Source organism: Desmodus rotundus, chromosome 12 (genome assembly GCF_022682495.2).
Source record: "Desmodus rotundus isolate HL8 chromosome 12, HLdesRot8A.1, whole genome shotgun sequence".
In the NCBI taxonomy this organism is placed as follows: domain Eukaryota; kingdom Metazoa; phylum Chordata; class Mammalia; order Chiroptera; family Phyllostomidae; genus Desmodus; species Desmodus rotundus.
Window position 1 is genome coordinate 47,405,204 of NC_071398.1, and position 12,643 is coordinate 47,417,846.

General features: G+C 53.2%; 1 protein-coding gene across 1 annotated transcript; it reads left to right on the forward strand.

Annotated features, from left to right (window-relative positions):
* The first annotated feature begins 1,158 nt into the window (after positions 1-1,158).
* Positions 1,159-11,146, forward strand: SPACA6 (sperm acrosome associated 6). Its single transcript, XM_024566493.4, has 9 exons — positions 1,159-1,979; positions 2,457-2,534; positions 8,577-8,645; positions 9,240-9,263; positions 9,626-9,703; positions 9,821-9,930; positions 10,348-10,504; positions 10,582-10,786; positions 11,048-11,146. Exons 1-9 carry the CDS (start codon positions 1,766-1,768, stop codon positions 11,079-11,081), a joined length of 969 nt encoding a protein of 322 aa, XP_024422261.1. The 5' UTR covers positions 1,159-1,765; the 3' UTR covers positions 11,082-11,146.
* The last annotated feature ends 1,497 nt before the right edge of the window (positions 11,147-12,643 follow it).

The following is a 12,643-nucleotide window of genomic DNA, read 5'->3' on the forward strand; positions in this document are numbered from 1 at the left end:
AGGTAAAGAGAAAGAATGAGGAGAGGGAGAGAGAGAAGAAAACCGGAGTCTGAGAAAGGCGCTGTGAGAGAAGGAGACAGCGGAGCCACAGGAGAAGCACGCCGATGCAGGAGGAGGTGAGAACCAGGTGAGACCGAAGCTGAGACAGCCAGGCGGCAGCAGGCCGGTGAGAGAGAACCGTAAAGATGGAGCTGGGGCAGTGAGCAGGACAGACAGAGAACTGGCCAGAGGGAGAGACCCCCAGGTGCGCAGACTCCTAGCCCAGGGGTGGGAGGGTGGGTGCTGGGTGCCACCCACCTGGGAAGCCTCCCCTCTCCCCCCCGACACTGGCTGGCATTGACCAAGCCCCTGCACCTCTCCCGGGCTCAGCCTTCCCACCTGCAAAACGGGGGGAGGGGCTGCTGATAGCGCCCGGATCTCTAGGCTGCGATGGCAGGGTCCCAGGGCAGTGTTGGAGCTCAGGGATCGTAGCTGTCGTCATTATAAATGATGAGAGGCCAGAATAAGGGATAAGAGAGGGGGGAAAAGACCCAGAGAGGCTTTGAAGCTTTCTTATGCCCTGGCCCGCCTCAGCCTGATCCTGGATTCCTGAATCTGACAGGTGGGTAGGGAGCCTTCTCGCCCAAGGGGCCAAACTCCAAAGCAGGTGAGGTTTCCTCAGACTCTGCATCCAGGAAGCCAGGCTGGCTGTGCCTTCCCCAGGGAGACAGGCCTGGCTGGACTCATGGGGCTGAGGGAAGAGGGGGCTGGGGCCTGGACTCCAGGGACCTTGGGGAGGAAGGGGCTGGGGGCCTGAACTCCTGGATCCCCCTTGAGGATGGGCCAAGGGACTGATTCCTGGGTTCCTTGGGGAGGAGGGGGCCGGGGGCCCGGATTCCTGGGTCCTGGCACCCACCCGTAGAACCGACCTTGCGGGGCCTTCGCCGCACACAAGCTCGTGTCTGTGGGTCCGTGTCGGGGGCTCACCATCGCAGCTGGGGCCTCCCCGGCCCTCCCCACCCTCTCTGCCCCCCCCCCCCCCCCCGTTCTGTCTGTCCACCCGTCTGTCTGTCCACCAGCCGCGCCCCCCGGGCTGAGGTAGGAGGTTGTATAGTTGAGGAGGACACCCACGGAGATCACTATACGGCCTCCTAGCTTTCCCCAGGCTGCGCCCTGCACGGGACGCCCACCCGGCGGGGACCCCCAGCCCCTGCCCCACCCACTGGGCTCAGGGGGCTGCTGCAGGGAACCTGGGAAGAGGAGCAGGGCTGTCTCTCCTGTCCTTGTTCCTTCATTGTCTCCTCCCCTTCAGCCTCAAAGACTTTCTCTCCCACCAAGAAATCTCTTCTGCTTTCTCTGTCTCTCCATCTCTCTTATTGTGCTTTCCGATGTCTCTCCATGTCTGTTTCTGTCTCTGAGGCACTCACAGTGTCTCTGCGGCATCTCTATCTCTGACCCACCCCATACCACACCCCAGGGCCTGTACGGCCACCACACACCGTACTGCCGGCCTCTGGGTCCCTGAGACCCTTTAACCTGTGAGGATGTCCAGGATCACAGGTGAGGTTCTTGGGAGCCTGGCATCCGGCCCAACCACAGCCTGAAGATTGCTGGCCTGACCCCTGACCCCTGACCCTCTCACAACCTTCCCTCCCTAAAAACCCCAAGCCTGACATTTGACCTGCAAATGAAATCTGACCTCTGACCTCATACCATAAGCCCCTCCCCCATGCTACGATGACCTCACAAAGGTCACCAACTTCTTGCCAGCCCAAGACCCTTTGCAATGGCCCCGCTGGCTCCAGCAAGTGCTGTCCCGTGCGCCATGGTGGCCCTCACAGTCTTTGGGGCACCTGCCTGGGCCTGCCTCTTCTGCTTCACATCCTACAGAGAGCGCCTCCTCGTCTGCCAGACCTTCGTGGGCATGGAGGGCCCCAAGCTCAAGAAGTGTGAGGAGGCATTCACAGCTGCCTTTAAGCGCCTCCTGGACACCGAAATCAGTGAGACCCCACCACATCCTCCAGGGCACTGGGGGTGTTTGGAGGGAGAAACCAGAGGGGTCTGGAGTGACCCAGGAAGAAAGAGACAACAGATGGGTAGACAGAGATGGGGAACGGAGACTCAGAGAAACAGGAGCATAGAGACGGGGGTGGGGTGCAGAGACTCAAAGAGACAGGGATAGAGAGAGAGGACAGACTCAGAGGCACAGGAGGAGGGAGACTGAGAGACAGACTCAGAGGGACAAGAGAACAGAGTCTGGGGGACAGAGACTCAGAGGGGACAAGAGACTAGGAGGGATAGAAGCTCAGAGAAAGGGGAAAAACAGAGACAGGGGACAGACTCAGAGGGACGAGGATTTAGACATGGGGGACAGAGACTCATAGACGCAGACAATGTCTTAGAGACAGAGAATGTCCACATAGGTGGTGTGTTGGGGGCAGCTGCTTCCCTCAGCCTCTGCCCCCACCCTCTCCCAGACTATGACGAGAGAAGCCACCTGCACGACTCCTTCACGCAGATGACCCACTCCCTCCAAGAGGTGGCCTCCGCCCAGGGTGAGTGGGTGGGGACGATGGCAGTGGGAGATATGGGCTTAGAGTCCCGAGAGATGGGTGCGTGTGCGGGGCCTGTGCATCACTGGAATGTGGCAGTGACCTAGGCGCAGATGGCAGTAGGTAGTGAGTCCTTTGTCAGGACACGATGGCGGGAGGGAAAGGGACAGTAGAGAAAAACCTACAGTCCGAAGCCCAGCTAGGATCAGGTGGATAGGAGTTCCGACCTCGCTGTGTAGCTTTTCCTGATGGTGAAGTTCTGGGCATGTCACGGCCTCCTTCTCTACCTCACTTTACCTACCTGTAAGGCAGGACCATCTCCCTGCCTCCCAAGATGGCTTTGGAGCTCCGTGAGAGGGAGGGGCCCCCTGACGAGATGACCTCATAGTCATGTAGTCCTCCTGCCAGAGCCTGAAACTGTTCAGGGAGGAAGGGAGGCCTGAGCTCTGCTGGGTAGTACAAACTGGCCTCAGAGGTCCGGGAGCTCATGGGGTTTTTTCGTTTTGGGTTTTCTTAATAATTTTTTTAAAAGATTTTATTTATTTTATTTTTAGACAGGGGAAAGGGGAGAGAAAGAAAGGGAGAGAAACATCAATGTGTGGTTGCCTCTCATGCACCCCCCACTGGGGACCTGGCCTGCAACACATTGACTGAGAATTGAACTGGTGACCCTTTGGTTTGCAGGCCGGCCGGTGCTCAATCCACTGAGCCGCACCAGCCAGGGGCATTTTTTTTTTTTTAAATTAATCTTATGAGAGAAACATTGATTTGTTGTTACACTTATTTATCTATTCAATGGTTGCTTCTTGTATGTGCCCTGACCGGGGATCGAACTCAAAACCTTGGCATATAGGGGAAATGCTCTAACAAACTGAGCTACCTGATCAGGGCTACTCACAGGTCATTTCAACATCTGCCATTACTTCTTGTTTCCTGCTTTTGCCCACCAAGCATTTTGACAAAGATCCCCAAAGACAGGGAAGTTCCCATCCATCCAGCGGGTGTCCAGGGGTCCAGCATGAAGAAGACTTCAGCTGCGATCCCCCCACCCCCAAGAAGACCCGAAGAACTCAGAGCCAGCTGTGTGGGGGGGTGGCACAGGACCCCAAGAAATGCCCTTTCCTCCCCCATGCGGGCTATGTTGTCCCAGAAGGTTTTGAAAAGAAGGGAACAAGGCCCCTCTGGGGCTGTGTGTGGGACAGTCTGGAGTAGGGGGAGAGTGGAGGCTGGGAGGCCTGGGTGGAGGCTGGGGTGAAGGAGGCCTGACCTGGGGTGGGGCCTGTGACTATGGAGATGAGGGGACAGGCCTGAGAGAGTCCAGGGCAGGACCCATGAGGCTTGGGTCTGATGGGCTGTTTGGGGAGGGGCAGAAGAGGCTTAGAGGACAGTCCTAGGGTTTGGCTCCACCTCTGGGTGGGTGGTGGGTCATCCCTGAGATGGGAGTCCTGGCAGAAAAGCAGGGGTAGATGGTAAGCTGGGCTACAACCCAGGGACCCTTAAGGGCCCTGGGGGCATCCAGGAGGAAGCTAGATTCATGGGTCCCGGGTTCAGCTGAAAGGTAAGAGACTCGAGACTCAGTCCTGTGGGCAGGGGAAGGACAGGGTCAGCTCTGAGTGTAGAAACATCCCCTGGGGCCCCATGGAGGACTGACTAGAGGCCAGGAGAAGAGGGTGCAATATGTTCAAAAGAGATTTATTTAATATGCCAGGAACAACACTGGGGACACAGCTGTGACCAGAACTGAAAACCACCTGCCCTCAGGTTGCTTATATTGCAGAGGGTGGACAGGCAATAAACATGATCCATGAAATAGTGTGGTGTAATACATCAATTGGTGAACCATGCAATGAAGGAAGACAGAATGGCAAGGGAATGGGCCCATAGGGCCATCATTTTAAACATGTTGGTCAGGAGAGGCCCAAATGAGGATGTCCAGCTGAGCCAAGACCTGAACAATGTGACAGTGAGGGCCTTACAGACAATCTGGAAGGAAAGTATTCCAGGCAGAGGGAAGAGCCAGTGCGAAGGCCCTGGGGCCAATGGGTCTGGAAGGGCAGCACTGGGGGGAATCGAGAGGAAGAGAGGCAACAAGGGGCCACATCCTATAGGACCTTGTAGGCCAATGGTCCTTGAGCCCCAGTGTATGTACCCTCAGAATCTCTTGGGAGCTTGTTAAAATGCAGAGTCCTGGGCCCAACCCACCATTTCTGACCAGTAGGTCTGAGGCGTGGCCCAGACGTGGACATTTCTAACAAGTTCCCAGGTGACGCCTCTCCTGGAACACATGTTGACAGCATGTTGGACTGATTTTGCCCTTGAAATGGGGGGGAGCCATTGGAGGATTTTAAGGAGAGAGAAAGACAGGATGTGACTAAGACCATGGGTGACAAGGGCAGAAGCAGGGAGACTAGTGGTGGCTGAGACCAGTCCCAGTGGTCCAGGTGGGCCAAGATGAGTCTGAACTGAGGGAGGTAGGGCACCTGGGTGGCGGAGAAGGAAGGTCCAGGATTTGACCAGGTGCTGCACCTGCTCCGTCCATGGGAGAGGATGTATCTGCCAGACAGTTATTTGTATTGTTAATTATCTTCCTGAAGGTTATCCTCATACCAGCCCTGTGAAGTGGGGTGTTAGAGCCCCATTTTCCAGATGGGGAAGTTGAGGCTAATCTGGACAGGGAGGGCAGGGAAGAGACCTCTAAGTCCCTAAGTCCCAGGAGATAATCTGGACCAGACGTATGTGGGGTAAGGGCAATAGAAAGAAGCAAGGTTGACCTCTGGGTCTTGCCCAGATGGAGGGCATGCTGACTTAGAGTGGGTCTCAGCGGTGGCAGGTGATACTGTTTGTACATGAACTGTGGGGTGGGTAGTGTGATGTAGAGGGGAGGGCAGGATGCCACAGCAACAGTTACATCTGGAGCTCTGGAACCCGACCACTTGGGTTCAGACCTAGCTATTTGATGTTGGGCTGCTTTCCTACCTTCTCCATGCCTCAGTTTCCCCATCTCAAACTTGGGGGTGACTCTTCTGTAACACTCATTGTGTGCCAGGCACCATTCTGAGCTGTTACAGACATTATCTCATACAGTCACTGAATGGTACCCGGCACATAATTTGGGGTGGGGATGCTTTTATGCAGTATGGTATTAAATGTGTCCCCAACCCTGTGAAGTAGATGATGATATTGTCCCCATTTAATAAATGATGAAACTGAGGATCAAGAAGGTTAAGTAACGTGGTCAAAATCACACGGGGTGGGGTAGGGGGAGATCTGATGGTTATCTCAGATGTGAGTCAGGTATGGTCATAAACGGAAGAGCCAGGACTCAACCCCAGATCTTTGGAAACATTTGAAGCTCCTAACCATAGGCACCTCTTTTGAGAGACTTCACAGCATCGACCCGCGCCCCTTTGTGGTTCACATGGTATTTCCCCTGTTCCTTGGCCTCTGGACATTTTACTCCATCTCTCCTGGTTTGGTTGATAGAGCACCCCACTCTCCCAGCTCACTTGGTATGTCCCATGCTTACCCTCACCATATTTCTTAGATGACTCCTCCAACATCCTGGCCTTTCATTTGAGCATCCCGCTCTGACCACATCCTCCTGATCATCCTGCCGTCTCCAGCCCACATGCCTGCTCTGTGGCCAAGAAGAGACCTCTAAGTCCCTAACTCGTCATTTTGAACCCACTTCCTGGCTTTGGTGCCCCTCTTTCCAGCTTATACCCAGTGATCACCACTTCAGCCACTAGCCATTATCTTCCATTCACTCCCTTACAATATGGTTGTACATCACAGGGGGACCCACGATGGCTGAAGCAAGTGAGAAGTTTATTTCTCCCATGTAAAATAAGGCTTGAGATAGGCACTTGGCGCCTAATGTGACAGCTCCGTTTTCTTGGGAACCCAACATCCTCCCAACTTTCTGCTCTGCCATTCTAGAGTATATGCCCTTTGCCCTCTGGGTCTTATGTGACTGACAGAGCTCCAGCCATCAAATACAAGTTTCAGGCAACAGGATGGAATAAGGGGAAGGAATGGATAAGATGGCACCACTTTAAGACTACTTCCTGTGATTCCCATTAGACACTTCCACTTGCATCTCCATAGCCAGGACTTGGTCACAGTTACTGAAAGGGAGGCTGGGAAATGTAGTCTTCACTAGGGGTGTTTTTCTGTCCGAAATAAAGTGTTCTGTTACTAAAGAGAAAGGTATTAGGAGGGCACTGGCAATTTCTATGTATTAGTTTGCCGCAGCTGCTGTAACTACCACAGACTGGGTGGCTTAAACCACAGAAATTTGTTTTTTCACAATTCTGGAGGATGGAAGTCCAAGACCAAAGTGTCAGTGTCAGCAGGGTTAGTTTCTTCTGAGGCCTGTCCTTGGTTGTAGTTGACCATGTCTCTCTCTTCACATGGCCTTTTCTCTGTGAATCTCCTTATAAGGAAATCTGTCATATTGGATTAAGCCCCACCTTAATGATATCATTTTAATTTAATTAGCTAAGTACAGTCACATTCTGGAGTACTGGGGGTTAGGACTGAAATATGAATCTGGGAGGAACAGTTTAGCCTAAACTGATTTCCACGTTTCTGATTTCCAGAACAACTTCTACCACTAAATCAGTCCAGCCAACCACTTTGGAAAATGTCACAAAACCTTGCAGTTTGGAGGCCCTTACAATGGTCAACATTCAAAACACCCATAAGGACAGAGAACATGAAAGAATGACAGCAGAGTAGAAATGAACCAAGGTGGGGACTATGGGGAGGTGGCAAGTACACACACCGACAAAAGAGGGTGGCTGCTCCTAAGCTCCAGCTAATTGTGGCCTCATGGAAATTCTGTATCTGTGTTACAGTTCTTCTAAATTTTTTATTTTTAGAGAGAGAGGATGAAAGGGCGAGAAACATCCATCAGTTACCTGTTGCACACCCCCAGCTGGGGACCCTGCCTGCAACCCAGGCACGTGCCATGACTGGGAATTGAACCAGTGACTTTTCAGTTTGCAGGCTGGCACTCAATCCACTGAGCTATACCAGCCAGGGCTCCAAAAATTTTAAAATAGATGCCGAACATTTTATGTGACTTTCCCAATTTTACAAATGGCACCTGGGTCACTTTTTATTTTAACACTTTCCAGACATCACACATCCAAGTGATAGGCTTGGGCCACAGGCCACCACCAGTTGTGGTCTCCATCCCGGTTGGATACTAGATTCTTATACATAATTACTGAGCACTTTCTAACACTCAGGGCCCGCTCCTGGGTTCTGGGGACAGCACTAAAGAAGGAAATGTTTCCTTAAGAGAAAGACTTTTAAGTGATCACCATATATATAAAGTAAGTAGTTGCAAACTGATGAGAGCTATGATGCAATGATTGGGGAACTGAGACAAAAACAGGGAACTCGATTAAGTTAGATTTGTGGTCAGGGGAAACCTCTAAGAAGATGACATGAGATACAACGTGAACTCACGAACTCTCACACCCCTTTGTAACACACTGTGAGAGTCACCACTGCCTATGTATGTATGCACTGCCTATGTAAGATATGACGTGAAAGGTGAATAGGAAGGGGGGAAAGATGTACTGCAAACAGAAGCCAGCATGTGCAAAGGTCCTGAAGTGCCAGAGAATATGCTTCTTTTCCAACTAGGAGAAGTGAAATATGGACAAGAGGAATGGAATAGAGTGAAAGGAAACTAGGCAGCACCTAGGTAACCTTGGTGAGGAATTTGATCTTTATCCTTTCCTTTCCCCTTAACAAGGTAAACACAGATGATACAGAGAAGGGCTTCCATCAGAGAGATGGTCAGAAGGCAGAAGGAAGGAGACTGGGGATTTGTGAGCCTTCCTGGTAGACAGGGTGGGAGGAGATAAAAAGAGGAGATGCTGTGTATACCAGAGACCTCAGGGTGGAGAGGGGTTGGGGAAGAGGCACAGCCACCATAACAAGGAGGCCAGTAGTGCTCGCCCGGCCAAGGCAGGGACGGGGGCGGCATAGGAGGAGGGTCTTCACCACAAGGCCTCCCTCCACCTCTAGGGTCCTTTGAGGTTGCCTTCCTTGATGCCGCGGACCAAATGCGGAAGGTCATTACACAGCTTAAAGAAGGTAAAATAGATTCCATCTCCTTCCCCCAGGTACACACAATTAGAAAACCCCAGTCCTAAAACGGCCCTCTGCTCCATTCAGGCCAATCCCCTGGTGGATCTCTGAACCGCTTTCCCTTGGTAGGACGCAGGCTCTTCTTCCTTGTGGGCCGCTCAGCATCTGGCCCCGCCCCTTCGATCTGAAGTTTCTTCCCCAGCGAGGGCCCTTCTTGGCCCAGTCCTGTCCTAGATTACCCCAGGTTTCTTCCAGGACCTCTGGCTCTGGCCCTGCGCACTCTGTGAGAGTGGGCTACTTACTTTAGGCCTGGACACACCTCTTCTCTAACTGGGCCCCTGAGAATCGCGGAGGGTCTAGCCGCGCCCTCTCTGTGGAATATCCCAAGGCCGGCTCCGCCTCCTTAGTGCAGGCCTCCGGGCCTTAGATGGCCATCAGCAAACCCGTGCCTGACCTTTAAGTGGAATTCTGCAGGCCGGGCCGGGTTCCCAGGTGGAATAAAGCAGGCCTGGTCCCACCCCATCCGAGGAATGTATCCGGAGCTTCAGGTGGGCACCTCCCTACATTTCCAGGGTAGTAACGTTTCATCTCTCTCCACAGTCCCGGCCTGCATCCCTCCCTGCGGTAAGAACTTCATTCAAAGCTCAGAATTGGCGGGAGTGAGGGACAAGGTTGGGCCAGAAACAAGGGACTTCGAGTGAGATAGACGGGTTGGGTCTCAAACACGAAAGAGGCCAATAAAACCTGGAGAGAAGTCAAGCCGGCATTGCTCACAAACATCATGAAGGGTGGGTCCGAAAGCCAAAGCAAACCAATAAAAATCTTAGAGTCTGGAGAGTAGTGAGAGTCAGCCAATGAGCGCAGGGAAGGCGGGGACCAGATTCTGGCTGGTGGAACCCAGGGAGGCTCATAAGACCCTAACTTGCCCAAGGGACCCGGGCTGGGGAAGGCCAAGTGGAGCCCAGGCCTTTCGTTCCCGCCCACAGGACTCCAGGAGGTCGCCCGGCGTTTCCGCTGCCGCGGGTGCTACTCCACGGTTTGCGACCTCCCGCTGGACTGCCCAGGTGAGGGGCAGGGCCTGGAAGGGTAGGAACCAGAGGCACCGGAAAAAAAGAGAGCTGAGATGGGGGAGGGACGTGATCTGGGGCGGGGCCGAGGTGGTGACAAGGGCTCGTCTCCAGTTCAGGACGTGACAGTGAAACGGGGTGATCAGGCTGTGTTCTCTTGCACGGTGAGCTTCCAGTTGCCAAAGGAGGAGATCACCTATTCCTGGAAGTTCGCAGGAGGAGGTGTGAGTCAGGGCGTGGCCAGCGCGAGGGGCTTAGGAGGCGGGTTAGGCTTCCCAGAGGATGAGGAGTCAGGACGTAGGGGTGAGGCTAGCGGGAGCTCGGTGTGATTTTAGGCTTCGTGCAAGGAGGGGGTCCCAGCATTTAGGGGAGGGGTCAAGGCTCACTGTGCAGGACCCGGGCTTGGGGATTTTGCGGAATGGTTTAGGGAGGGTGAGCAAGTTTTAGGTCCCAGGAGGCGGAGTGAGGATTTAGGAGGCGGAGCTATGCGTAAGTGGCGAGTGAGAGCAGAGGCCCGAAGGCGTGGTCTAGCTCAGGGGCGGGGTTTGTACGTTTCGGGTAGTGAGTCGGAGTGGAGAGAGTCTGACCTGGGTTTAGGTCGTCTCTGCTCCTCTTGCCGCTTCAGCCAAAGCGTTCTGTAGGTCCGGACTCAGGACCTGACCTTCTTCCGAGAGATGCGGCGGGCCCACGGATACCTGGCGCGGATCCGGCCGGTGCAGCCAACGCACCACGGGACCTTCTCGTGCGTGATCTCGCACGATCAGCGCCCCCTGGCGCGACTCTACTTCTTTCTTAACGGTGCGGGCGGGGCTGCGCGGAGGACCGGGCTGCCGGGGGCGGGGCTTGCGTCCCCGCTGACGCGCTCGTCCCCGCAGTGACTGGTCCGCCTCCGCGTGGGGAGACCGAGCTTCAGGTCTTATTTCGGGAAGTGCTTCGTTGGGCGCCGCGGGAGACGATCGAAGACTGGAAGCCGAGCCTGGGCGAGCTGTTAGCCAAGCCTGGGGCTCTGACGCTGAGCAACCAGTGCCTGCTCGCCGCCGCCGCCGCCTTAGCTTCAGCCGGTGTGACCCTGCTGGTGTGGTGAGTTCCCGAGACCCCAGCATCTGGCGCGCTCCTTTCTCCGACCCGGGTGTCCAGCCCTCAAACCTGGGAGTGCAGGCCCCCAGCCCCTCCTCCCTCGGAACCAGGAGTCCCCGCCCCTAGCCCCTCCTCCCTCAGACCCAGGAGTCCAGCCCCACGGCCCTCCTCCCTCAGACCGGTGAGTCTAGGCCCGTATCCACCAGGACTCAAATATCTGCTCCCCAACTTATTTCCCCCACACACATCTCCTTATTTCCCCAGGATGTTCTTTCGATGGTACTTCAGTGGCAACTAATAAAGGTATCTTTCTCTTCCTTATCCTATTTCCATTCCTAAAATAAAGAATATACTTCAACTGTACAGATGGTTTCATCTTTGAAGGTGGTGACTTCAGTGTTGGTAGGGGCAGGGGCAGCATACCCCAAATGTGCCCAGAGGTCTGTGCTTCCATAATGACAGTAATATTATAGCTGTCACAGTGCAGGCCCTGTGTTGAGGGATTGAGGTGCAAGCCCAGACCCCTCCGCAGATTTCTGGCAGCCTCCTTGACATTTCCAGCTGCAGAAGACACCCTCACCGTGATTTTTCTCATCCTTTCCAGGACCTGGCTCTGGCTGTTTCCTGTCTAAAATAACGTTTTCTCCCTTTTTTGTCCAGTTAACTCAGTTATGATTTCCCCTGAACAGCCTTTACTTGTATTAACTAATTCCCATGACAACTCTGTGCAGCCAGCATTGAATTTATTGGCCTGATTCCACCTCCCTCTCATCCATCCCCCCTCCTTTATTCTCTAGTCCCATCCGGGGGCCTTTGCATGTGTTGTTCTTTGTACTTAAAATGACTCTACCCCACTGCACAGGTCCCCAGCTCGTCCCCCTGCTTCAGCACATGCACTGCACTCACTCGTACCTAATGTGAACTTATTTTTTTATTTAGTTTTGTGTTCTCCCCACCTAAAAGATACACTCCCTCCGGGCATGTACTGATTCACTGATGTCTTCATTCACTCAGTGAATATTCACTGAGTGCTCACTGTGTGCCAGGCGTTTCCAAGGTGCCGTCGAGACAGCAGTGAAGAAATCAGAACAGACAAAAATCTGCACCCTCATAGAGTTTAGATGCCAGTGGGCGGTCAGGCTACGAAGAAGAAAATTAAGCAAGATAACATAGGCATTAAGTCATATAAGAATATGTGCGATGGAGAAATGAAAGCAGGAAAATTGAGATGGGAAAGCTTGGGGGGGTGAAGGGAGCAAGAGGAGCTTTGAGGAAGGCCTCACAGTTAAATAAAGAAGGGGATGAGCCCTGGCCAGGTGGCTCAGTCAGTTGGAGCATCTTCCAGTACACTGAAAGGTTATGTATGGGTTTGATCCCTAGTCAGGATACATACCTAGGTTGTGGGCTCGATCTCCATTTGGGTCTTGTACAAGAGGCAACTGATAGATGTTTCTCTTTCACATCAATGTTTCTCTCTTAAATCAATAAATATCCCTGGCTGAGGATTTTAAAAAGAATAATTAAAAAAGGGATGAGATGTGAGCCATGTGGGTGTGTTTTGTTGTTTTTTAATTGAGAGAGAAACATCAATCTGTTGTTCTACTTACTTATGCATTCATGGTTGATTCTTGTATGTGTCCTGGTGGGGGATCGAACCCGCACCCTTAGCATATCTGGATGATGCTCTAAAACCAACTGAGCTACCTGGCCAGGGCTAAGACACAGCTCTTTTTTTTTCAATTGTATTTTTTTCCTGTTACCATTTATCTCCTCATACCTTCTTCCACCTCTACCTACCCCCTCCTCCCCATCTGGGTATTTGTGTTATGAGTGTTCCAGCAAAAGAAATGCAGAGGCTAA